At 38.2% G+C, this 23,496-nt stretch overlaps 1 protein-coding gene across 3 annotated transcripts; it reads right to left on the bottom strand.

Annotated features, from left to right (window-relative positions):
* Positions 1-161: 161 nt before the first annotated feature.
* Positions 162-23,360, bottom strand: LOC109462537 (hepatocyte nuclear factor 1-beta-A-like). 3 transcript variants are annotated; one of them, XM_019759092.1, is made up of 10 exons: positions 22,886-23,360; positions 12,353-12,552; positions 8,661-8,859; positions 7,651-7,961; positions 5,989-6,093; positions 4,756-4,832; positions 4,077-4,224; positions 3,338-3,523; positions 1,970-2,185; positions 162-331 (listed from the first exon to the last, which is right to left on the bottom strand). In XM_019759092.1, exons 1-10 carry the CDS (start codon positions 23,227-23,229, stop codon positions 201-203), a joined length of 1,917 nt encoding a protein of 638 aa, XP_019614651.1. In that variant the 5' UTR covers positions 23,230-23,360; the 3' UTR covers positions 162-200. The 3 variants fall into 3 exon arrangements, with proteins under 3 accessions (XP_019614651.1, XP_019614650.1, XP_019614652.1); XM_019759091.1 differs by having other exon boundaries at positions 163-331; positions 5,989-6,096; positions 22,886-23,359; XM_019759093.1 differs by having other exon boundaries at positions 163-331; positions 5,989-6,096; positions 8,661-8,844; positions 22,886-23,359.
* Between the last annotated feature and the right edge of the window lie 136 nt (positions 23,361-23,496).

Here is a 23,496-nt window from a genome sequence, read left to right as displayed (position 1 = left end):
AAAATTTTTTTTTTGCAAAATTAATAAAAAAAATGGACAGGGCGAATCCGAGAAACAACAAATTAAATTGATGTGGCCTAATTGAAAAAAAAAACCCAAACTTTGCTATGATTTTATTTACCAACCTGATGAAATAATTGTACGGATGAAACAACACACTTCAAATGAAAAGAAAGGAGAAGAAGCAGACTGTAGTGGCCTCACATGTTGGATGTGGATACATGAACTTCCTGTGCAACATTATAACTGTCCATGGGGTCTTCACTAGTGGACATGACTGTCTCCTCTGCTGCCACTGTCTGACTGCCCTGATGTTCATAGATCACCATACCTGCAGAGTATTCAAATATTAAAATCAGATAATTATACTACAATGTAGAAAGCCTTACCAGTAGGTATAACATTTGCAAAATTACACATGTCAATATTCAGTGTACAAAATACTTTTTTGAATCAGGTTGCCCAGGCAAAAATTAGGTTGCCCATCAGAATTTTAGGTTGCCCCAACTACTTTCCTCAAATTAAGTAATGTTACATACATAAGCCTTTGACAATACAGTCATGTATTTCTAAGAGCCTTTAGTTAACTGATACTAGTAATAGCCATTAATACCTAACATTAAAAAGCATCTGCCAGATACAGTAGTGCAAGCCAAGTGGGCATGATTTTGGGGGGGGGGGGCATTCTTAAAATTCAGGTAGCATACTGGGCTACCTACTTAAGTAGGTTCAAAAATAGGTTGCCCCAAGTAAAATTTGGGCAACCAGGTATTTTGCACGCTGAGTGTTTACTTTTACATGGTCTAGCCTAAGAAATTGAAACTACTGCTCTGTTTATTCTTACCAATACATTCATACTAGCACATGTACAATATATTGTGAGCAGCCCCTCCAACTCTGTCCTGCTACATAATGTAACACAACACCACATGGTGTCTGCTATAGCACACACACCTATGGAAATTCCTCTTAGGTGGCTCCCTTTTGACACCATGTCTTTTTGGTTCACAGCTTAGTATTGTATGATCACGGGACTATGCTCAATTTTAAACATGTACATGTAAGGGTCACATTAGGTAAACCACTAATAGTAGTCCTAATTTCTGAACACAAATGAGTAAATGAATGTATCTTATATAATGAAGTTTATTGTAAATCCTGAAATATTCCTGGTGGATTTATTTTTAAATTTTCTCAGTGACCTCTTCAGTACAAGTTTAAACTTGAATTTTCAAATCGTGCTGTCCTTGGTGCTGAACATACCATCCATGGCATTGTACCTTTGGGGGTTATGTTACATAAAAGATTATAGGGGGGGGTAGATAGTCCTAACTTTTTTTCTATATGTCATTGAATACATTGTAAATGAATGTATGTTGTAAATATCAATCAAATTTATTTCAATCTTGAAATTTTTCCTGGTGATTTTGTTATGGCATTTCTTTCAGACTGAAACTGAAAATTTTTTAACTGTGCTGTCCTTGGTGCTGAACATACCATCCCTAACATCGCACATCCTTTACAGTGTTTTTTCTGCTGCTGTGTATCATTGATATGTAATAAAAATCTGATGACAGAATAACAGATGCTAGGCATATAAAATCAACTAGAAACTTAAGGTAACACTTGCAAAGCGGATGCATAATGTTTACCTTCGCATAATCTGCTCTGTTAATTCTTGCTCAAACACATTCATATATATGGTCAGACAAGAGTCTAAATCCCTCCTGCTATAGAATTGCAACATAATGTACCAATGCTAGTTACAAGTGATAGACTGTCTGGCCGAGGTCATTGACCTTTTGTGTTTGGAGAAAAGAAACTGAACCATATCGTTTTACTTAGGTAAACATTACTAACAAACCAATTAACCAATTGCAATTTTCCTTTAGTATTCTGTCACTGGCATCCTTACAGCTGCTCTTTCTTAGTGACCAGGTGCTCTGTAGTCATGGCAACAGGTGCTCACCTGTGTTATTCGGCACCTGCACCCGCACCGTGGCGCCCTGCTGCAGCAGCTCGTTCTCGTTGGTGCGGCTGGTCTGCAGGTGGTTGGTGTCGCGGTTCTCGGTGACTGTTGCCATGGAGACGTGCGCGCTGTAGGGTACTCTGGTCTGCAGGTGCTGCTGTAGTGTCAGGTGCTGCTGGTTGGAGGACTGGTCCGACTTCTGGTGGTAACCCATCGCTGTGAAGGAAGACATCATAGTTTTTATTTTCCCTTTCATGTACTACATAAGGCCACACCGACTTAATTTGAATGACATCTGCACACGCATTGATTTTCGCCTGTTCTCCAAAAAAAAAGGGCTCTGGCCTGGTAGTCCATGGTAGTTAGCAACCATACGGAGCCAGTGGTAACTCTGGAGGACGGCACCCAGTCTACCGAAGCTCCACGACTCAAGAACTCAGTACATACCCACAGTGCCAATTTACAAATGCAGCAAAAAGCTTGTGAGTATGGAATGAATGTAAATCCACTTAAAAGAAAAAAGGGTATTATGATTTGTGTCCAAAGCTAAATACACTGAATTGTTCTAAATGTTCATTTAGCCTTCATATCATAGCAGGCCCCAAAAGGCATGCATGTATTTTTGCCATAATTGTCGAAAAAAGAAAGACAATAAAAACAGGCTTAGGCATCCTATTATGGCCCAAAATGGTACGATAAGAGCCATGAAGTCAACACACCAGACCGGTTCAAAATTTAAACTGTTACAATGAATTTTGAACTTTTAATGATACCATTGCATTCAATTTGAAAGATGAACTGTAACAACTAGAAAGAAAAGGACTGTTTTCAACTGTTCAGGGCAAAATATGAGCATTTTGCAGTTGATTCTGAATTTTTTTTCTTGCAAATCAGAAAAATGAAGTGGGCGAATCCGTAAACCAAGAAATTGAATAGACCCATTCGACTTTCACGGATCGCATAAGCTGCTTACGTCACAGGGGGGACATTTTGAAAGAACATTGTTCTAGAACGCTGATTAGAACTGGCTTGCTCTGCTGGTGCCCCCCCCCCCCGGCAGATCATTTTTTTTACTAAAAGGTACTCATTGAGGTAAGTGTCTATTTTCTCGGTAATATATGCGGAAAACAGGCACCAACTTTGTATGGTGGCATTCCGTACAACAATTTAAGGTTATTTTGTTCTGTGACGTATGCAGTTTATGCATCTCATGAAAGGATCTTTCGATATGTCCCCCCTGTGACGTAGTTTCTATTTGAAATGTGCTCCCTGTGACGTAAGCAGTTCATGCGATCCGTGAAAGTCCAATGGGTCTATCGGTGTGGCCTAGGCCCTACAAATTGTATCTCATGATCTGAACTGTCTCACATTGGTTCTGCAGCTCAGCCACGGCCTGCATGAACTCCTGTCTGGTCAGGGTTCTCGGCGGTGGTGACCTTCGACCTGACATGGCGGCCTGCTGTGCAGCCAGCTGACTGTAGATGCCGTGATGAAGGAGCTGATTGGTCGGAACGTTTTGTAGGATCACGTGACCTTGTGGTGTCGTACTTAAACCTGAGAAAGGAAAAATGATTTCTTTTAGCTTAAACTTTTTATCTCTCAACTTTTGTGATTGTTTTTTTTTTTTTTGCATCAACTTCTTTTCCATGAATATATGTCGATGCAAACATGTCTTTCTTGAATGGTTACCATCCACAATTACAGTTGTTTTTTAAACTGCAAATTTAAAACACAGCAATGGCTTGCCTTTTCCAAGTAACAAGAGTTTAGACTTCTTGGAAGTATTTTTTGTATTTGTGGACCTTCAAGGTCATTCTGTTTCTTGTGTCTGACCTTTTCACCTGTTATTCTGCCTGCCAATGTTGGAAGCTACTAAGGATACTTGCACGAAAACCTCTGTATTTTTATATTCTTTTTAGGAGCCTCCAAATACAGTTGGGCTGCTGGAAACTTATTCTTATGCTGCTCTGAGTCGCCAGAAAAGCAAAATGGTAACGCTAAATACGTTGAAAGTTTCTGAAAATGACACTGATGAGAAATTTTGAATTATTTATATTTACAGTTTTGGCGCAAAAATCTTACATCATATTGCTTTAATGATACTCACTTTGTGCAAATGACAGGACTCCAGGCAGGGGTGTGTGCTGCTGAGGATTCTGGGAGTGCGAGGGTTGTGAGGAGGGCTCGGGAGTCTGGGAGTGGCGGGGGCTACCATTGTGGTGAATAGGGGTCAGCGAACTGACAGGAGGCAACGTCTACAGCAGAATGGAACAGGGAAACACAGGAAATTGTTAGTACATATTATTATGATGTTTCAAATTGATGTTATGATAATGTTGAAGAAGAAAGACTTTTGATTAATCTTGCTGAGCATGCTTGACGTTTCTTTTTTTTCGCAAACATTCTGTGAGAACCAAAAGTCAACTCTTGTACTAAGGGATGCGTGCACACCGTGGATTAATCATAGTTAATATACATGTACAAATTAACCAATTTACAAAGTTGAGCTTTTGCACAATGCATTTTGTTTGGTCATGGTGGATTTCCCTAAATGACTTATGTTTCTATTACAGATTTCAAAAATGAAGAAGAAAAGGAACTACATGTAGTGTTTTTGTGGGATTTCTTAACACAGAAAATGATAAAATGATTCTATATGATCACTGTTCTTATCTAATATACAGTGTGTATAGACGTAAGATTTGAAGGCCCATTCCTACTAACTCTAAGAGAAGTAAATTTTGCCCCCCCCCCAAAAAAAATCTTGAAATATGTCCATGTCTGACCTGTAACTCTCCTGTATCCATGTTTGCTAGTGTGGTCGTCCCCTGAGTGCGATGCAGTCCACTGGACGGCATGGTGCCTGAGGGGTTAAAATCAAAACAGGTACATGGGCTACTAATTAGAATGAGGGAAGTGTTTAAAGTTAGTTTTGGTCCAACACAAAAAATTCTCTCACCTAGAGCTTTCGACCAGTCACTCTGGTCTTCCTCAGTAGACTGACCCAGTGAAGCTTGTCACATGGCTTCTTTGAAGTGTGACGTCAACACTGGGTCAAAGGTATCTTGTAGAAGATGACGGCCCCCGTCGCGGTTCAATATAGGGTGATGGACCCTGATGTATATGGCTTCCTTCACCCCTCACACCCAGTGTTGACGTCACACTTCAAAGAAGCCACGTGACAAGCTTCACTGGGTCAGTCTACTGAGGAAGACCAGAGTGACTGGTCGAAAGCTCTTTTTTGTGTTGGACCAAAAGTTTTAACTTTAAACATGTAACTACCAACACAGATGAACTTTGATGATAGTATTAGAATGAGGGAAATATTGCTACTATGAAAATTATCACTGTACTATAAAGGGCTAAGTATAAGAGGTATTTTCAGTGTGTAGGAATTTATTATTAGTGTAAGGAGCATTATTAGTATAAAATCAGTATGTGGGTCTTTATCTGTACAAGATGGGTTATCATCGCAGCATGAGCATTATCAGCATGCAGGGCATAAGTAGTAAGAAGGGCATTATTAGTATGAGGGGCATATCACTATTATATAATGTAGTATAAGGGGTATTATCAGTATGCAGGTTATTATCAGACTGAGTATAAGGTGGATTATCATAATATTTTATTACAGTATGAGGTATTTATCACTATGAGGGTGTTATCACTACGAGGGTATTATCACTGAGGATATTATCACTATGAGGGTCTTATCAGTCACTATAACATACATTGTAGTATGAGGGTGTTATCACTATGAGGGGTATTATCACAATGAGGGTATTATCACTGAGGATATTATCACTATGAGGGTCTTATCAGTTACTATAACAAACATTGTAGTAAATGTATGAGGGTGTTATCACTATGAGGGGTATTATCACAATGAGGGTATTATCACTGAGGATATTATCACTGAGGATATTATCACTATGAGGGGCATTATCACTATGACAGTATTATCACAGTGACAGTGACAATTAGGGTATTATCATTTTAAGCCTAGGTGCATATCTCACCTGGTACCATGACAACAGATGTGTGGTGAGTGGGTGTGGCAGCTGAACTGGCCAGTCCTGACTGTACTGGAGGCTGCTGGGACTGGTTAGCTGCCTGGTACACTGCTTCTGTAGGAATGGTTTATTCATTTTTAATACAAAATGCAAGTACAAATCATACAAAACATACAGTAGCAGCCATTATAAGCTGAAATAATGTATAATTTACAGTAAAAGCTCCACTTGGTAAGACTTGGCAATTAATTAGCCTCAAGCAACAACAACAAAAGACAACTGTTTAAAATCAAAGTAAGATAAGGCCATACCAATTTAATTTGTTGTTTCCTTGATTTGCCCTGTCCATTTTTTTTGGTTCTATATATATAACTCAACTGCAAAATGCTCAATGACTGACATATTTTGGCCCCAATGGTTGAAGAAAGTCCTTGTCTTCCTAGTTGTTAAGGAACTTTGTTTCATTAAAAGTTCAAATCTATTGTATAAACCAGCCTGGTATGTTGACGTCATGGCTCATATCGTAATATTTCCGGCTATCATGGGGACTGCCTTGGCCTGTTTTTTTTTCGCCCTGTCACTTCATATTTTTTCTAAAAATATCCAAGAAACAACAAATTAAATTGGTGTGGCCTAAACACTCCAACAATATTGATCATATTCATATCATACACAATCATTCATATCATCAAAACTGTTAAAAACATCATTTTTGGTTCTGAAGGCTTCAAAACTGATACTGTCCTTGGTGCTGAATTGGTTATTCTTTGGAGGGGATATTAATCATATGGTTCTGTATATGGGATAACCTAAAGATCTAAACCCCTGCAATTGTAAAAGAACCCAACACACATTCAATTGGATGATAGCAGTGGTTATCAGGTGTGATTGTTGAAAAATAAAGCTGTATTTGCATTGACATCTGTGTCCATAATATCACCAGGATCCATAATATCGTCAAAAATATCTTTAAGCACACTATTTCTCAAGGTGGTGATATTATGGACCCTGGTGATATTATGGACACAGATGTTACCTGCTGTTAGAAAAAGCACTACAATCCTTTACCTAACTAGACAATCAACTTGTTTTCTTTAACCTGAACTACAAAAATCCCTACATACTATTACAACATACTTAGTACTACTAGTATGTTCTTAGACTAATAGTATGTAGGGATTTTTGTAGTTACTAGTAACATTGTTAAAGAATGTATGCTTTGGGGCTTATGTAGGGAATGTGTCACCACTAATGAAGAGATAAAAAAAAACTTTTTCCACAAAATCTTCAAGAATTCTAATGGCATTTTCCTCCGGTTTCAAAAAGAAGTACATGTATTGTTATGTCATCATAAAAGTTTATCTGTGTTGGTACTTACATGTTTAAAGTTAAAAGTAACTTTAGAGCCAACATAAAAAAAGTTGTCTCACCTAGAGCTTTCAACCAGTCACTCTGGTCTTCCGCAGTAGAAATTTGGATACCTTTGACCCAGTTTTGACGTAACACTTCAAAGAAGCCACGTGATAAGCTTCACTGGGTCAGTCTACTGAGGAAGACTAGAGTGACTGGTGGAAAGCTCTAGGTAAGAGAATTTTTTTTGATCTAAAGTTTTAACTTTAAACATGTATTGTTATGTCATGTACTTATTAATAATAACTGTCCATTCACCTTTTAGACTTGCCGGCACCTGATGCGGCTGTTGTTGATGTGGGAGTTGATGTTGCTGCTGCTGTTGCTGCACCTGACTCTGCTGCAGCTGTTGTTGCAGCTGCTGCTGCTGCGGCTGCGGAGGCGCCTGCTGCTGCTGCGGCTGTTGTGGCAGCTGCTGCTGTTGGTATGCGTCCATGGCCAGCTTGTGTCTAAAGGCCTCCTCTTTCCTCCGGTTGGCAAACCAGTTGTAGACTCTTACTTCTGTCACCAGGTTAGAACCCAGACCACTAGCCTGGCTGGGAGACACTCCTCTCTGCAGGCATTCAGCTCTGCAATTATAACAGCACTGATTGGTCACATCCTTGATTTCCTTACTATATAAGAGGGTTCAGTGCAGTGTTGTGACCCCATCACACCCAGCAAAATGCCTTTAAAATCTTTTAAAGAATAAGTAGTCTCGTCTGAGGTAAATTGTAGTAACTTTAAGTGTTTGAAACTGCAGTGTTACACCTGAAGGCACATTTGATAATCTAGGCCACACCAATTTAATTTGTTGGTTCTTGGATTTGCCTCTTTTTTTTCCGATTCCCCCCCAAAAAAGATTCTGGTTCTGACTCAATTCAAAAATGCTCATATTTTTCCCATAAAAGATGGTGAAAGTCCCTTTCTTCCTACTTGTTAGAGTTTTTTTGTTCATCAATGCAGTGGTTTAAGACTCTTAATAAAAGTTCAAAATTCATTGTTTAAATATCAACCAAGCCTTTTGTGTTGACTTCATGGCTCCTATCATTGCATTTAGGGCTATAATAGGAAGCCTAAACCTGTCTTTATTTTTATTCGCCCTGTCGCTTCATATTTTTCTGAAAAAATCCGAGAACCAACAGATAATTAATCATCATTATGAAATAAAGACTGAACTTCAACTTCCAACACTACATATAGAATTGGGACTTACCCCAAATTTGCTCCAAAATTGATTATCAATTGGTGTGGCCTTATGTGCAATAAACAAACAAACAAACATATACCTGTTACATTCCTCCACTAGTGCCTCTCTCTCCTCCTTACTAGGGTTACGTTGTCTCTGGTAAGCATCGTACAGTATCCTCTGTGAAGCCGGTCCCCACTTAAACCGGTTTCTCCTGGCTCGCTTACTGTCTGGTCCGTAGTCATAACCATCATCCAGATCCAGCCCAGTCGTCCCAGCAAATTCTACAGCATAGAAATCTTCATTCAGGTGTTAGAAACACATCGTGTTAATCAGTCAGGGATTTGTGTTTGTTTGATCATGAACAGAAGGATAGAGTTCATTCCGCGTCACCGTGTGGGTTTTTTCTCCATGTTTGTAAGACTTTTGAATTATTTAGAAGAAAATAAAATAAAAGTTCTAAATGTTAAAAAAATTTGAAAACAAAAATTTGAATATATTTGAATTCATTTGGATATTTCTGAAACATTTTGAAAGTGGCTGTACAAAGATCTCTTTATTTAGAACAAATTTAGTAAGTGTTTCTTTCACTTTTCAAAATATTTAGAAATACATTTTATACAAACAAATAACCAAATGGTAGATGTGGGTAAATGCCCCCATAAAAGTAGGTGATAATCTGACTCTTTATTTAGAATGTTGAAAAGATATTCAAAATATTTCCAAATTATGAAATTTCTTACACAAACAATTACAAAGAATTCTAAACATTTCATGACAATAGCAACCCACACGGTGACGCGGAATTGACTCTAGCAGAAGGAGGGATTAATATGTTATTGATGATACTGATCAGGGCTCGAAATTCATTTTGCGGAATAGGTGCACTGGTGCACCCAACCAAAAACATTGGGTGCACAAAATTTTTTGGGTGCACCATATAAAACAAAACTTACATGTAATTACTGACAGATCTTACTGGGAGCTAATTTAAAAATCTTAACAAGTACTACTGTAAAAAAAGATTTTATTATTTTTCTGACACTTAACATCCATGTCCATAATATCACAAGGGTCCATGATATTGCCACCTTGAGAAACAGTGTGCTTTAAGATATTTTTACTGCAAGATACTTTTGGTATGCACTCCTTCACACATCAAATGTACATACCTAGGGTATGTTGCAGTAAAAATATCTTTAAGCACACTTTTTCTCAAGGTGGCGATATTATGGACTATGGTGATATTATGGACACAGATGTTAGTAATATCCTGTATACTATAATTATAGATTTGATATGTAAAAAAAAAATCTACAAAAATATTTGGGTGCACCAGTGCATCCACAGAAAAGAATTGCATGCACAGCTCCAAATTTGGGTGCACTAAGGTGCACATGCACCCAGTATTTTGAGCCCTGTATTGATGATATATGGAATAGATGTGATCTGTTACAAAGGAAAGGGAGAAATGTCATGTTACTGTACTTCAGAACAGATACCACAATGTCATCACATTTGACCATTGAAGGCTGTAGATAAATACCTTCAAACAAGGTCTCATTTTATAAGGAACATTTCCAGATTTAAATGACTGTCAAAAATTCTTCTGCACCAGAAAGTAGCCTCCCAAATATACAGAGAAAATGGAGTTGACCAGCTCTAAATTTGAGGAACTCAGCTGACAACAGTAAACATACCCTACTTTTGATCACAATTTATCGTGTATTTTATAATCCTCTCTGCCCATGCAAGACCTTATCACTCAGATCTGTCACTACACCCACAGATTGAATTTGGTCTAAGTTCAAAGTTTTAAATTCTTCCTGTCCCTTCTAGCCCATGAGTAACCAAACTGGACCAAAATTTTGAAGAAAAAAAGATAGTCAATGATAGGACTAGAATATTATTTCGATTTTGAGACCATCATTGTGGAAAGCATTGTGATATCAGCCCCTCAAAGAAAGACAATCGGAAGAGACAGCATGATTGGTATCATCTAAAAGCTATCCATTAAATTGTCTACTAGGTTATATCATGCACCTTTTTCATTCAATATTCAAGATGATTTCCTTTTACTCTCTTAATCACTCAATTTTATATTGTACAATTGCTTATACTAGGCATAACTTAAGGCTTTTATGATTTACTGATTATTTATCTTTACATTTTTTATTTCATAAGAACAATATTCAAGGTTTAAAACACTAAATATCTTATCAAGTCAACAAGAAAAAGACAAGTTCAAAACAAGAGTTCCGAGATCTCATACCTCCATGAAATATGGGCTTGCATTGTCATAGTTCATTTCAACATGTCCTCATTAATTATGCAAAGAACCTCGACATTAACATAATATATGAATAGTGGTGCTAACCTTTAGGTAACTTATACATGTCACGAGGTATAAAATTCCCATCATTCACCAATAAGGAGTCACAAAATATTTACATTAATTATGCAAATTAGGTCACCATTTGCATAATTGGTATCTGTTGATGTTCCGCCTGCCACAGATTAAATACATTACATGTATAGCAGTACCATTATATGAAACACTGTAATTATAGAACTTCCTCATTAATTATGCAAATTAAGTCCTCATTTGCATAATTTGCATTTAACCATGTACAACTGTCTCTCAACTACACACCAAAAATGATGAAAATACGTTGTTCCAATCTGGACTTATTGGCTTTGAAAGTTTTTACCAGAAACTAACCTGCAGTTCCAGAACAAGCTGCTAGGGGGACCAAACTTATGCCACTTATTCCTGACAGGTAAAGCTATCTGTCACCAAAAAGTCAAGACCATAGCTTGTTCAGGACAAAAGATACAAAAACCGGAAGTTCTGCTGCAGTACCAAGGTCATCCACCAGGAGGCCCATACTTGACCTTGACCTTTGTCTTTCCAAGACTTACCATCATACCAAATATCATCACAATCCATAAAGGCGTTCTTAAGTTATGCTGACTACAAAGTTTCGGAAACACAGACAGACATACAGACAGACATACAGACAGACACGCCAAAAACAATACCTCCATTTTTCATGGAGGTAATTAAGTGTTTTGAAGTGTTTCATCCATAAATGTAACATGATATTTTCAAACTTTCAAAATATTTGCTTCGCAATGTTAGGCCGCACCAATTTAATTTGTTGTTTCTCGGATTCGCCCTGTCCCTTTTTTCCGATTTGCAAAAAAAAAAAAAATTTTTTCCTCCTAAATCAACTGCAAAATGCTCAATAAAAGCCCCAACGGTTGAAGAAAGTCCTTTTCTTCCTAGTTTAAAGTTTTCCAGTGTAACAATGCAATTTTGTTTTATTACAAGTTTAAAATCTATTGTTTGAATTATATAAACCAGCCTGGTCTGTTCACTTCATGGCTCATATTTTAACATTTCCGGCTATCATGGGGTGCCTTGGCCTGTTTTTTTTCGCCCTGTCGCTTCATATTTTTTCTGAAAAAATCTGAGAAACAACAAATTAAATTGGGGTGGCCTTACAGAGCACGTTGGCAGAACGTACTGCACCTGCGCAAAACCCGTAACGTATTGTACATAGTAGTTCGGCAGAATGTCTCATATAAGGTTGTATTCGCTCATATAAGGTTAGCATTTCGGCAGTAGTTTCCAAATGTTATGTTGGAAAGAATATCCTCTGCAACAGGCAAAATCCTAATGCAACGTTGACCAAAAACCCAACGAAAAACATGAAAATACGGGGTTCTGCGCATGCGAAGGCGCAGTACGTTCTACCGACGTGCTGCCTTACAGTATTACAAACTCACGTTGTTGAACCTCTCTCTGTTTCCTGTCAAACCAGCTGTACAGCAGCGCCCTCTTCTGGTTCTTCATGGGAGTGCCCTTGTTGAGGTGCTGTGACAGGTGGCTCTGGTTCAGACCGGTTGCGTCCACCACCTCCCGCTGGGGGATGTTGTGTTGCTGCATGTAGGACTTGATGATCTTGGCTGCCTTCCATGGATCCTCCCTAGTGCAGAAAAGATAAAATTGAATGCTTGATTTAGTAAATAGTTTAGACCAAATTATGAGGTAGCAAAAGTTGGTCAAAAATTTGTTTTCCTGTTTTGTTAGAAATTACGGTCAACATTTGCTTCAGACTGATTTTTGAAAATTAAAGAACTCAAAGTTAACTCCTTTTTTTGATGAAGTAACATTTCTTGATGACAAGATGCAAGGATGATATGATTGCAAAAATGTTATTGGAAAAGACTTAAAGATAAACTCAAACCACTGCATTCATACATGAAAAAAAAACTTTGACAATTCTAAAGAGAAGGGACTTTTTTCAACTGTCGGGGCTAAAATCTGAGGATTTTGGAGTTGATTTAGAGCCTGAAATGCTTTTTTTTTTGCAACTTGGAAAATAACGAAGCAGGTGAATCTGAGAACCAACCTGAGAACCAAGAAATTGAATTTGTGTGGCCTAGGTACCTAGAAAATAAAAATTACTAGCCTTGCTTGTATGTCATGATTACAAATTTGGTGCCACAGAATTTTCAAGCAGCTTATGACAGAACCATGCAACCACTAGCAAATATCGATCTGAGTCATACATTTTTTTTAATAATTAAATTATAAAGACAGCTATGTTTTGCAGGGAACATACAATTCCCAATCCCCAAAATGCCCTCAGTTTTGTGAACTTCCGAAAAGGCTATGAGGCTCCTTGTATATTTAAAGGTGCCCAGTGCAGTTTTTAGGGCTTGGAAACCCAATTCTTGAATATTCTTACTAGTCTTAATAAAATTATCTACATACTATCCACACTATCCCAGTGTATATTGACCCTCATTGAGCATTCCAAAATTTCTGATGGAAAATGGTTAACTGAAAGGGCCCTGGGCTGATTTTGAGGTTACCCAAAAAATAGAATTTAAATGTGAATCATCAAATGTGCTACTCTGAAGCACTATGTGTCAATATCACAAAGATTGCCTTATTCAGAATATTTCCAGTTTTGCTGCCCTCAAATCGCATTCACGGCGGTCGGTTGCTAGGCTAAAAGTCGCATTACTAGGGAGGTATCGGGTTACAGAACGTGTTCGAACGTGGCCGCGCGGGAGTCCCAGGCCGGCCCGGGGGCAACGGGTAAAATTTGAAAATAAACAAAAGTAATTGGAGAGTAAATACTCGTCAAAATAAAATGTAATAAGTGATTTTGTTTACCTCAAATGTTATTCTTGCACTGCCTTTGCTCCACTTTGTGTACATTTACTTCCAAATGAGATCAATTTCGGATTTCAAAAAGGGTTCACGAGAACCAAACAACTGATTTTAAGAGGCCCCGAAAATTAAAAATAAGGTTAGATTTTTGGATTTTTAGAAATATTACAGTAAATTTTAACTTTCTGTCTTAGGATTTTTTTATTTTTTAACTAAAACTCGACTTACAGTCAAAAGAAGAGCTAAAAACGCAGTGTTTTAACTTTTAAATACCGATAATTCATAATCGCGGCCATATTTAAAAAATCCCTAAGACAGAAATCTGCGGAAATCGTTCCTCTTCCAAACAAGACCTCAATAAGGTAATTTGAGCGATTTTTGGGAATGGTTAAAATACCCTGTTTGTACGCGTGCTATGACACTTGGATATGGGGACCTGGATTTTATAACAGCGTCAACAAGAATTCTGACCTTCAAGGTCACCCACGATGACGGCAGTAGCTTCGTTACATGTTACATATCCACAATAAAATCACGGCATAGATATAATGTTTTGAAAACGGTTCATATTTGTGGAAAGGTGGATTTTTCCTGTTCCGTGGTTCCCAAGTAAAAAATGGCTTGAAGTAGCCGGTTGTAGCGGCTTTACTGTAAATGACCGCGGGTAACCCCAGATCGAACGCCCGCTCTATTCGAATGACGTCATATCGAACAAGATTCGCGGGTTCGGGGGATTCGATCTCCATAGTAGCGGAGTGGGACTTTTGGGCCCAAATCTGACCATCGTGATTGGATGCCTGTAATACTTTTCTTAATTTAAAGTTTGTAACATTTCCTTTTAAGCTTTCCAATAATATTCCCTTTGAATGTAGCTTTCCAGAAGTGAGAAAAACAGTGTTAAAAACTTTGCCTAATGCTAACAGGTGTCACCGACCAATTAGAATAGCCCTAGACCTGTCAATCAAAATGTCAAGGACTTGGCTGTACATGTACATCTGGGCTGAGTCAAACATGGCTGCTGGCATGTGCAAATAACCTGACATTTCAACATAATACATTGACACTTGGAGAGTTCATTTGCCATGTAAAGACTTCTTAGTTAACACTATTAAAAACTTTGGTTGGTTTGATTGATGGGGGGGGGGGGCTAAAATGAAGAACTCAAACAAAAACATAATGACAGTATGATTCAAGAAATCAAAACTGTAATGGTGACAGAAAAAAAGAGATAAAAAATAGTTCAGACTGTCAGGATTTTGTTTATATTTAACACATCAACTCTTCTCAATGCTGAATAAGCGATTTTCAAGGTGTGGTCATGCATAGGAGAGTATTTTGTTGAATTTGCGGAGGTTGTCTTCCATGTGTCTGTGTTACTGTTTAGGCCATGTTGATTTGATTAAAATATGGATGACATCTTCTGGGAACCCCAAAACTGACGCCAACGTGCGAATGAGAAAAAAGTTTGTGGCAAAAAAAGGTTTCCTTCATTATGAAATTTACATGGTCATAAAGGTTGAACAAATGACTAAACAGGCAACACACAGAGTATGGTATGGAGAATAATAATAAACTCTTCATTTTCATTTCGTCACATTTTCTTCTTTTCCTGAATTGATACCAGCTTTCTATGACATTAGTATCGTTTTTCAATACTTTTTTGCAACATACACTGAACGACATATATTTGCACATTTCCTACAATTTACAGTATGGTCAAAAACTTTTTTTTGGGGGGGGGATGGATGGAAATTCATGCGCACACGGACGTCATCCATATAATCAAATTAACATGGCCTTAGCAGAATTTAAGTATCGGGCATTCAACAGGTGGCCAAATACAGACACTAGCTTAAATTTCTTAGCAAATATTATTTCTGTATTTCTGCAATATGTAATTGGTTATACATTGCATAAAGGAACAATTTGAAATTGCATGTTGTCATTTTATTGATGGAGGGCCTGCAAAGGGGGGGGGGTCCCGACAACGCTCTACGCTGAATTCGGAAACCTCTTGATTACGCTTTAGGATAAATTCCAAGTGGCTACAACGCATTACGTAGAATTAAAATGGCGAATACGATCTACGCAAAATGCGCCAATCACGCTCTACGTTGAATAGAGAGGTCCGTCTAGTACGCTCTACGTAGAATTAAAACGGGCGATTACGCTCTACGGAAAAGGGCTTGCGGGCCCCCATTTAAGGAGGTTCTCTTTTTGATTGAAATACAAAGTTTCTAACAAACAGGGCCTGGTATTCGGCCGGGGGCAGGCTCTTCCTGTGATGATAACAGTGATGAGTTTTAATTAGGTGCTGAGGAGAAGCTGTGTTCCTTTACTCTAGGAAATTATCTTATTTGTCATCAGAGTTTGTTTGTAGTGAGATAAGACAGAGGGCTGACTGGGCTACCAGAGGGTCAGGGGGTCACTTAGAGGTCATACATTGTTTTGTACTGACCCTATTATACGTTCATATAATGCTTATGAACAAAAATATTATCTCCAGTGTAATATCATGAAGAATATTATTTTGTCACAATCATTTGCCAACACTGTATTTTATGTTAGGGCTTGAAATTCTAAGTACTCAGGTAGTCATCTGTTAAAGAAAAGGTTTTTTTTTTAAGTCATAGTACTTTTTTTGTGACACGATCATCTAGCAGATGAGAAAAATCACCAGTGAAAAATAAAATAAGATAAAATAAAATAAAATAAAGAGGAAGTTTTTGTGTTAATATGTTATTTATTTCTTTAATTGTTCCCTAAATCCTAATGACCAGGAAATGCTACCTGTTTAAGTAACAGGATCACTTGTGCCTGAGACACAGATTTTTACTTTAAAGCAAAATTTAATGAAGGTTTGAAATCATTTTACTTTGAGGCTTTAGGCCACACTAATGTAATTTGTTGCTTCTCGGATCGACCTGTACATTTTTTTCTGATTTGCAAAAAAAATGTTTTTTTTTGGTTCTAAATTAACTGCAAAATGCTCAATAAAAGACAAATTTTGGCCCCAACGGTTGAAAAAAAGTCCTTTTCTTCCTAGTTCTAACGTTTTTAAATGTAACAATGCAATTTTGTTTCATTAAAAGTCCAAAATCTATTGTTTTAATTATAAACCAGCCTGGTACATGTATATTCACTTAATTGCTTATATTCTAACATTTCTGGCTATCATGGGGTGCCTTGGCCTGTTTTTTTGCCGCCCTGTCGCTCCTGATTTTTTCAGAAAAAATTTGAGAAACAACAAATTAAATTGGTGTGACCTTGTCCATAAAACATAAATCATGATGCTAATTTTGACTTCTTTTCTTTCTTTAGCCTTTAATTAACCTTGTGTCATTATACATGTCATTCAAGTTTACACGCTTCAGACTTGGTTGTTTGTCAAAAGTTTAAGGGAGAAGGTCAGGGGGTCTTGTTCACATATCATAGCATATTAGTTAGAGACAACATTTTATTAAAATTATATATTCAAATTCAGTAACTATATTAATCTTTAAGTAAATGATAATCACCAATAGCATCACTCCATATTCTGTAACTGTATTGAGTCCATAGTGGTTTGTCGTAGCATGTTTTTGAATGCTGCGACTTATCCACATTCCTCTGACATCCATGGTTTCTCGGCCAGTTCCTGCAAAACAACAGGGCAGGGCCGCCAAACTACCTAGCTACCAGCGTAGTGTCGAGTAGGGCAAACACACCGTGTGTTCCAAATCAACTCCCCGACGAACAATTGGACGCTTTAGCTTATTTGCCCAGAGAAAATTGGACCAACCGGCCGGTATTTAAGAAAAACTCTTGAAAACAACCCGAGCAAAGTCCAAGTGCCGAGAAACACGGTCAGAGTATCCACGGATAGCAAGAAACGAACATGGCAGATACTCTACATGGGACTTTCACTGGTGCTCAATTATTAACCGTCAGATTTTTACAGCAATTACAGTTTTACAGAGCGTTCGTAAATGAGTGTCGTATCTCTGTCCCCAGCGGCCAATTGTTGGAGAGGAAGCTCTTTATAAGTCAGCCATCTAACCACACTGTACCATAATTCTTAGTTGATGATTGTTGTTAATATGTGAATACAAGTTCAGATTAGCCCTGGGAGGCTTTCCCCGCGGAAATTGAACGTTGTTTACGTCTCCGCCCGGTGTGGCCCCGTTGTCCCGCGCATTTGCGGCAAATCTTGCATGCGAAATCCTGTAACTACCCATAGCCCGAGCAAACACGGGTATTAGTTACCGAACAATGTCCATCCGCTTATCTAGCAACCAATCAGTTACTTCTAACCGTTCTTGTTTCATTTTTCGGAATATGCTTCCCTTTCTAAACCGCCTGAAACGCTGTTTAAATCGTAACCAGAAAGGGCAACTTTGCACAGAAAATGGGCTTTGGAATCGGAGGAATGGTGGTCTGTTTGGCAAGATTGTTTCTGAGGAAAATATGTGCACAGAGCCGGCCATAAAGTAATGCAGTACAATGGTGTTTACTGAGGACTTGCTTGCGGAGCCTGGCTGGGGTCAGAAGCAGGTGACGACCGGTAAAAAGGTCACGGAAAGGTGATGCGTATCCAGGTGAGAAAGTGACTTTTCGTGGAAGGTCACAAAATTTGCAACACCGCAACATCTTCGACACAAGCCGCTGCATTTTTGAGGCATAACAGTTTAGTTTTTTTTTCTTTAAAATGAGAAAATGGTGTGCTCCAATTTAACAATAGGACCACCAGTTGTAAGACATCATGCAATTTTTTTCCAGTCATATTAAGATAAAAAGACTCAATTTGCTAGAGATGTTGGAGAAAAATAAAACAACCTCTTAAGCCTAAATTGAAAAGATTTTCAAGCAAAACAGAAAAGACCAGAAATCTTTGTAACAGTTTATTTGTAGATAGAGCATAAAAGACTATACAACTGGTAGAAATAAACAGTTTTAAAGTAGAGACTTAAGTATACAGACAATAAGAGAAGATCACACAAAAGAAAACACCAGCCCTGACCAAGCAAAAAGTAAAACAGAAAATAACAGAAATCTTTGTAACAGTTTACTTGTAGATAGAGCATAAAAGACCATACGACTGGTAGAAAGAGATAAACAATTTCAAAGTAGAGACTTAAGTATACAGACAATAAGAGAAGATCACACAAAAGAAAACACCATCCCTGACCAAGCAAAAAGTAAAACAGAAAATAACAGAAACCTTTGTAACAGTTAACTTGTAGATAGAGCATAAAATAACATAAGACTGATAGAAATAGATGAACAATTTCAAAGTAGACTTGAGTATAAAGACAATAAGACAAGAAGATCACACAGCAAAAAGTAGAACAGAAAAGAACAGAAATCTTTGCAACCATTTTGCCACAAGTTTATAAAGTCCTTTAATCCTGATCCTTGAACACTTGTCTGTAAACTCAGGATTGATCCAAAGTAAAGTGTTTCCCTGTCTGGTGTCATGTTTCGAAGAACAGGCCTCATCTCTAATTGAGCGTGAAGAATCGATGGTGCATGTAATAGTCTTTGTAATGGAAACAATGGGTGGCGAAAAGGGAACAAAAACATTGTTGACAACACCACTTGTTCTTGTATGTGGCCTGGTGGCTTCTAATAGACCAAAAGGTGGTAACAAGGTAATCTATTTAGCCTCTGAAAGACTTCAGACATGGAAAGAGTTACTAAGAAATGGTAATCTCCAAGCAGATCTTTTTGGTGGCTGCAAGACAGTAATCAAATTGGCAAGACAGTATCGAATTGACAGGGCAGTATTGAAAGGGGGCCAGCAAGCCCTTTTCCGCAGAGCGTAATCGGCCGTTTAATTCTACGTAGAGCGTAGACAGACTCGACAGACCGCTCTAATATTTTTGCGTAGAGCGTATCCGGCGTTTTAATTCTACGTAATGCGTTGTAGCCACTTGGAATTTATCGTAGAGTGTAAACGACAGGTTTCCGAATTCAGCGTAGAGCATTGTCGGGACCCCCCCTTGCAGGCCGTCTTGAATTGGCAAGACACTATCCGGTGTAAGCAAAAAGATACCAGCTCGAAAAAAGGCTGATGAAATCACGTCAAAAATTAGCAGAAGCCTCTTAAACCTTTCTGCTTGGAGAGTATAGAAACAGGCCAAATAGACAGATAACATGCAAGGTGAGTTGGTCTGCGTAAGGAGTTGCAAACTGTACTCCTTTAGCAGAAAAACTCCCCTGGCATGTTATCTGCCTATACTTGGCCTATTATAGTTTCTAGCTGCTTCTGAAGCCTGGCAGAGGCAATCTTCCCCAATCATGATGTCGAAAGGGTAACATCAAATTCTTTTTGTACTGTACAAAATTTGGAGGGTGACACGGAAAAAACTGGGGTAGGATATGTTAACATCCACTTTCCCCGTAGTAATCAAAGTTGGAAAGTACATGTAGAAAAAAGGAGTTTTTCCGAATGCATTTGAACTTTTTGGTTGAAATGACTCTGCAGTACAATAGAAATGATTTCACGAAAACTGTAGAAATAAAACCACATGCATTTACAGAATCCGACAAGTATTCACCTCCTGAAACTGTAATCAGTACCAAAGATCATTTCTTAATATTCCAGTTCAGAATTCTATATCTTTTATTTAGGCCACACCAATTTAATTTGTTGTTTCTCAGATTCACCCTGTGAATTTTTTCCTGATTTGCAAAAAAAAAAAAATTCCCTTCTAAATCAACTGCAAAATGCTCAAGGAAAGACATATTTTGGCCCCAACAGTTGAAGAAAGTCCTTTTTTTTCCTAGGTGTTAATGTCTTTCAAAGTTGCAATTTTGTTTCATTAAAAGTTCAAAATCTATAGTTTTAATTATAAACCAGCCTGGTATGTTCACTTCATGGCTCCTATTGGAACATTTCCGGCTATCATGGGGTGCCATGGCCTGTTTTTTTTTTCCCTGCTGCTTCATATTTTTCTTAAAAAATCTGAGAAACAAAAATTTAAATTGGTGTGGCCTTAAACCAGAGCCAACAGAATGAACTGATGTGAGTCTATAGGCCTGCTGGTTTCTATCTTGCACACATGTAAGGGACGCCTGACATCCACCCCACCATACTTAACCCCTGTCAGCACTTCAGCCATAAATTTCCTAGTCTTGAACTATTTGATTCAGGGGAAATGCTTGAAAAATTTTCTTGGCTTTAATAAATGAAGAACTAGATAGAAACTAGAAAGGCCAATATTTGCTTTGGAGCAAATACAGCAATGGGTTCACCACATTTTACCACATGGCAGGGAAAGAATGAGAAACACAAGGGAAAACAATGATTTAGTTTTAATTACATTGATATAACTATAATATGAAGTAACATACAACTAAAACAACAGTTGGATAGCTATTCCCTACTTTATTGGTTAGGATTTTTAATTGCATAATGCAAACTGTTTATTTTCAAAATAAAATAAAAAACGTTCATGCCCCGCATTCCAATGCTGGAGCAGAAAAGCTTGAAATACCTACCAAAACACTTGAATAAAGACATACTGTCAGTATGGAAATGCTCTGTGCAGGTGTTAATCAAGTTAAATCCCAACAGCCAATCAGCAAGAAATGCTCTGTGCAGGTGGAAATGCTCTGTGCGGGTGTTGATCAAGTTAAATCCCAACAGCCAATCAGCAAGAAGTATAGAGGAAAGCTGCATGCCTATTGGTTGATGCCCTGCATTCCATTGTGATGACTCATGGTAAACACGGCACACTAACACAGTAATACATTTGCTATAACACAGCCAAAAAACTCAAATAAAACCATTCTAAAAGCCTGTATCACAAAAATTTAAAAAACGCCTAGGGGTATTTGCCCACTGTACCTCCATACCAAATTTCAGGACCTTAGGCCCTAAAATGAAGAAGCTGAATCCATTTAAAGATATGGCAGGAGGAGGAGAAGGAGGAGGAGAAGGAGGAGGAGAAGAAACATCAGAAAAAGCAATATGGGTTCACCACCACTTCGTGGTGTGGTGAACCCATAATAAGAGCAGGGTTGAAGTAGGCAAAACACTAAAATAGTACTAGATCTTAGTAGTTGAGAAAAAGATTGAGACTTGAAAGAAAGAGTTGCCAACTTCTGTTCTATGATCAAACATCTCACTATATTTCTAGAGACATTAAGTGTGTATAGAAATATGATATTTGACTTCTGGCAAAAAAAGCATTAGACTTAGCTTTTGTTTGTAGAATTCTTTGACACAAAAAAGTGAAGAAAATAAGTAAGGAAAACACATTGTTACACAGCACAAGAGAGACTTTTTATACAAAAAAGATCTCACCAAAATAGAGGAAGGCAAATTGCCATGGAATTAAAGCATTTATCCTGTCTCACATACATAAACAATACTAGAATTTGACCAAAATTATGTGTCTTCTTTTTTGTCTGCATTTTTCTGCTATCTTCGGCTTTTTTTTTCTGGCTCAAGAGGAAATAATTAGAGCCTGCTCTACATCAGGATACATGGAAACAATTAGACCAACCGATAGCTAAAATCTGTCCCTTAAAAATACTTTCTATTCTCTTCCGAACTTTAGCTATGGCAAAAGTAGGTTTATATTGATATCAGTGCTCAGAAAAACTACACCTTGTAAGGTTATAGTATTGAGTCGTATATCAGTAACCAAGCCATGTTGATGATTAGCGATATTTGTTATTTGTTGTCAGTCACGCTAGATAATAGATTTAAAACTTCTGGTGCATATGGCGGGGAATGGCCTGCCGTGACCCAGATTTTTAGAGACTAGTGATTTATGATTGTTTTTGCCAGGCTGGGAATGCCTTTTCATTTAGATTGAACACAGAAAAAAGCTTATCGCAAAATATGCCCGACTAAAATATTCCGCATTTCTATAGGCGTAGTGGGAATTTTACACAAGGGTTCTAATGCATATATATATATGGAGGAAAGTTGGGAATTATTTAGGGAGTAGGGTGGAAAATTCACCGTTTATAAAGCCGACTACTGAAATCGGAGCAAACCAGATTTCAAGCATGCAGAAGCGATTAACAACATGCCCGGCGCTAGCTTGCCATCCCTTCGACAAACTTGGAAAAGGTCAACCAGAGTTCACCAATTCAACAGGTGTTACTGTGCCGATTCTTGTAGTGGAAGTCAAGTTTCTTACCGTAACAGGTGTTCTACCAAGCTGCCAGGTTGACCGTTAGATCTCAGGTGAGAGAATTTGGCGTGGAAGGCTCTCTCGTTTTCTTTCTCGGAGCCGGTGCGACTGCGTCCCGTGGGACCCCGATCCGACTGGTGGTTCCTGCTGCCTTCCTCAATGGCCTCATCATCTTCTTCCACGTCCACTTCTAGTTTGGACACCCGCAAAACTTCTTCTTGGTCCAGGCTCTCCTTTTCTCGGTCTACCTGCGTGGATTGGAGCCATTGGATCAGCGCTTCTTTCGTAAGCCCGGAGTTTAACAAAGCTTGGAGAAGTTCTTTCTGCAAGGGAGACAAATCGGGAACCATGTTGTATAGAGCTAGCGGGACTCACATTTTTGTGTACACTGTACCCGAACAGTCATCAGCTGAGCGCGCCAGACCTGGAAAGTTTTACTCCTGACGTCACACGTGGGCTTTGCCCGGAGACGGACTCCCCATTGCGGAATTTAATATGCAAATGAGCCGACGTCATCTCATTATATATGCAAATGAGGCAACCTTAATTCATACCCATGCGAGGAGTAATGCGCCTGTGGTAACCTCTGACATTCTATGACCTTTCACCTGAATAAG

The sequence above is a fragment of the Branchiostoma belcheri genome, unplaced genomic scaffold (genome assembly GCF_001625305.1).
Source record: "Branchiostoma belcheri isolate BF01 breed outbred unplaced genomic scaffold, Haploidv18h27 scaffold118, whole genome shotgun sequence".
In the NCBI taxonomy this organism is placed as follows: domain Eukaryota; kingdom Metazoa; phylum Chordata; class Leptocardii; order Amphioxiformes; family Branchiostomatidae; genus Branchiostoma; species Branchiostoma belcheri.
The sequence above is the reverse complement of the archived record's forward strand: the minus strand, read 5'-3'. Positions and strand labels throughout refer to the sequence as shown.

Coding starts and splice junctions, on each gene's coding strand:
- LOC109462537 (XM_019759091.1), bottom strand. CDS start 23,229: ATGGTTCCCGATTTGTCTCCCTTGCAGAAAGAACTTCTCCAAGCTTTG. Junction 12,553..22,885: donor TTGGTAGAACACCTGTTACG/GTAAGAAACTTG, acceptor TTTCTGCACTAG/GGAGGATCCATGGAAGGCAG. Junction 7,962..8,660: donor CTAGTGGAGGAATGTAACAG/GTATATGTTTGT, acceptor TTATAATTGCAG/AGCTGAATGCCTGCAGAGAG.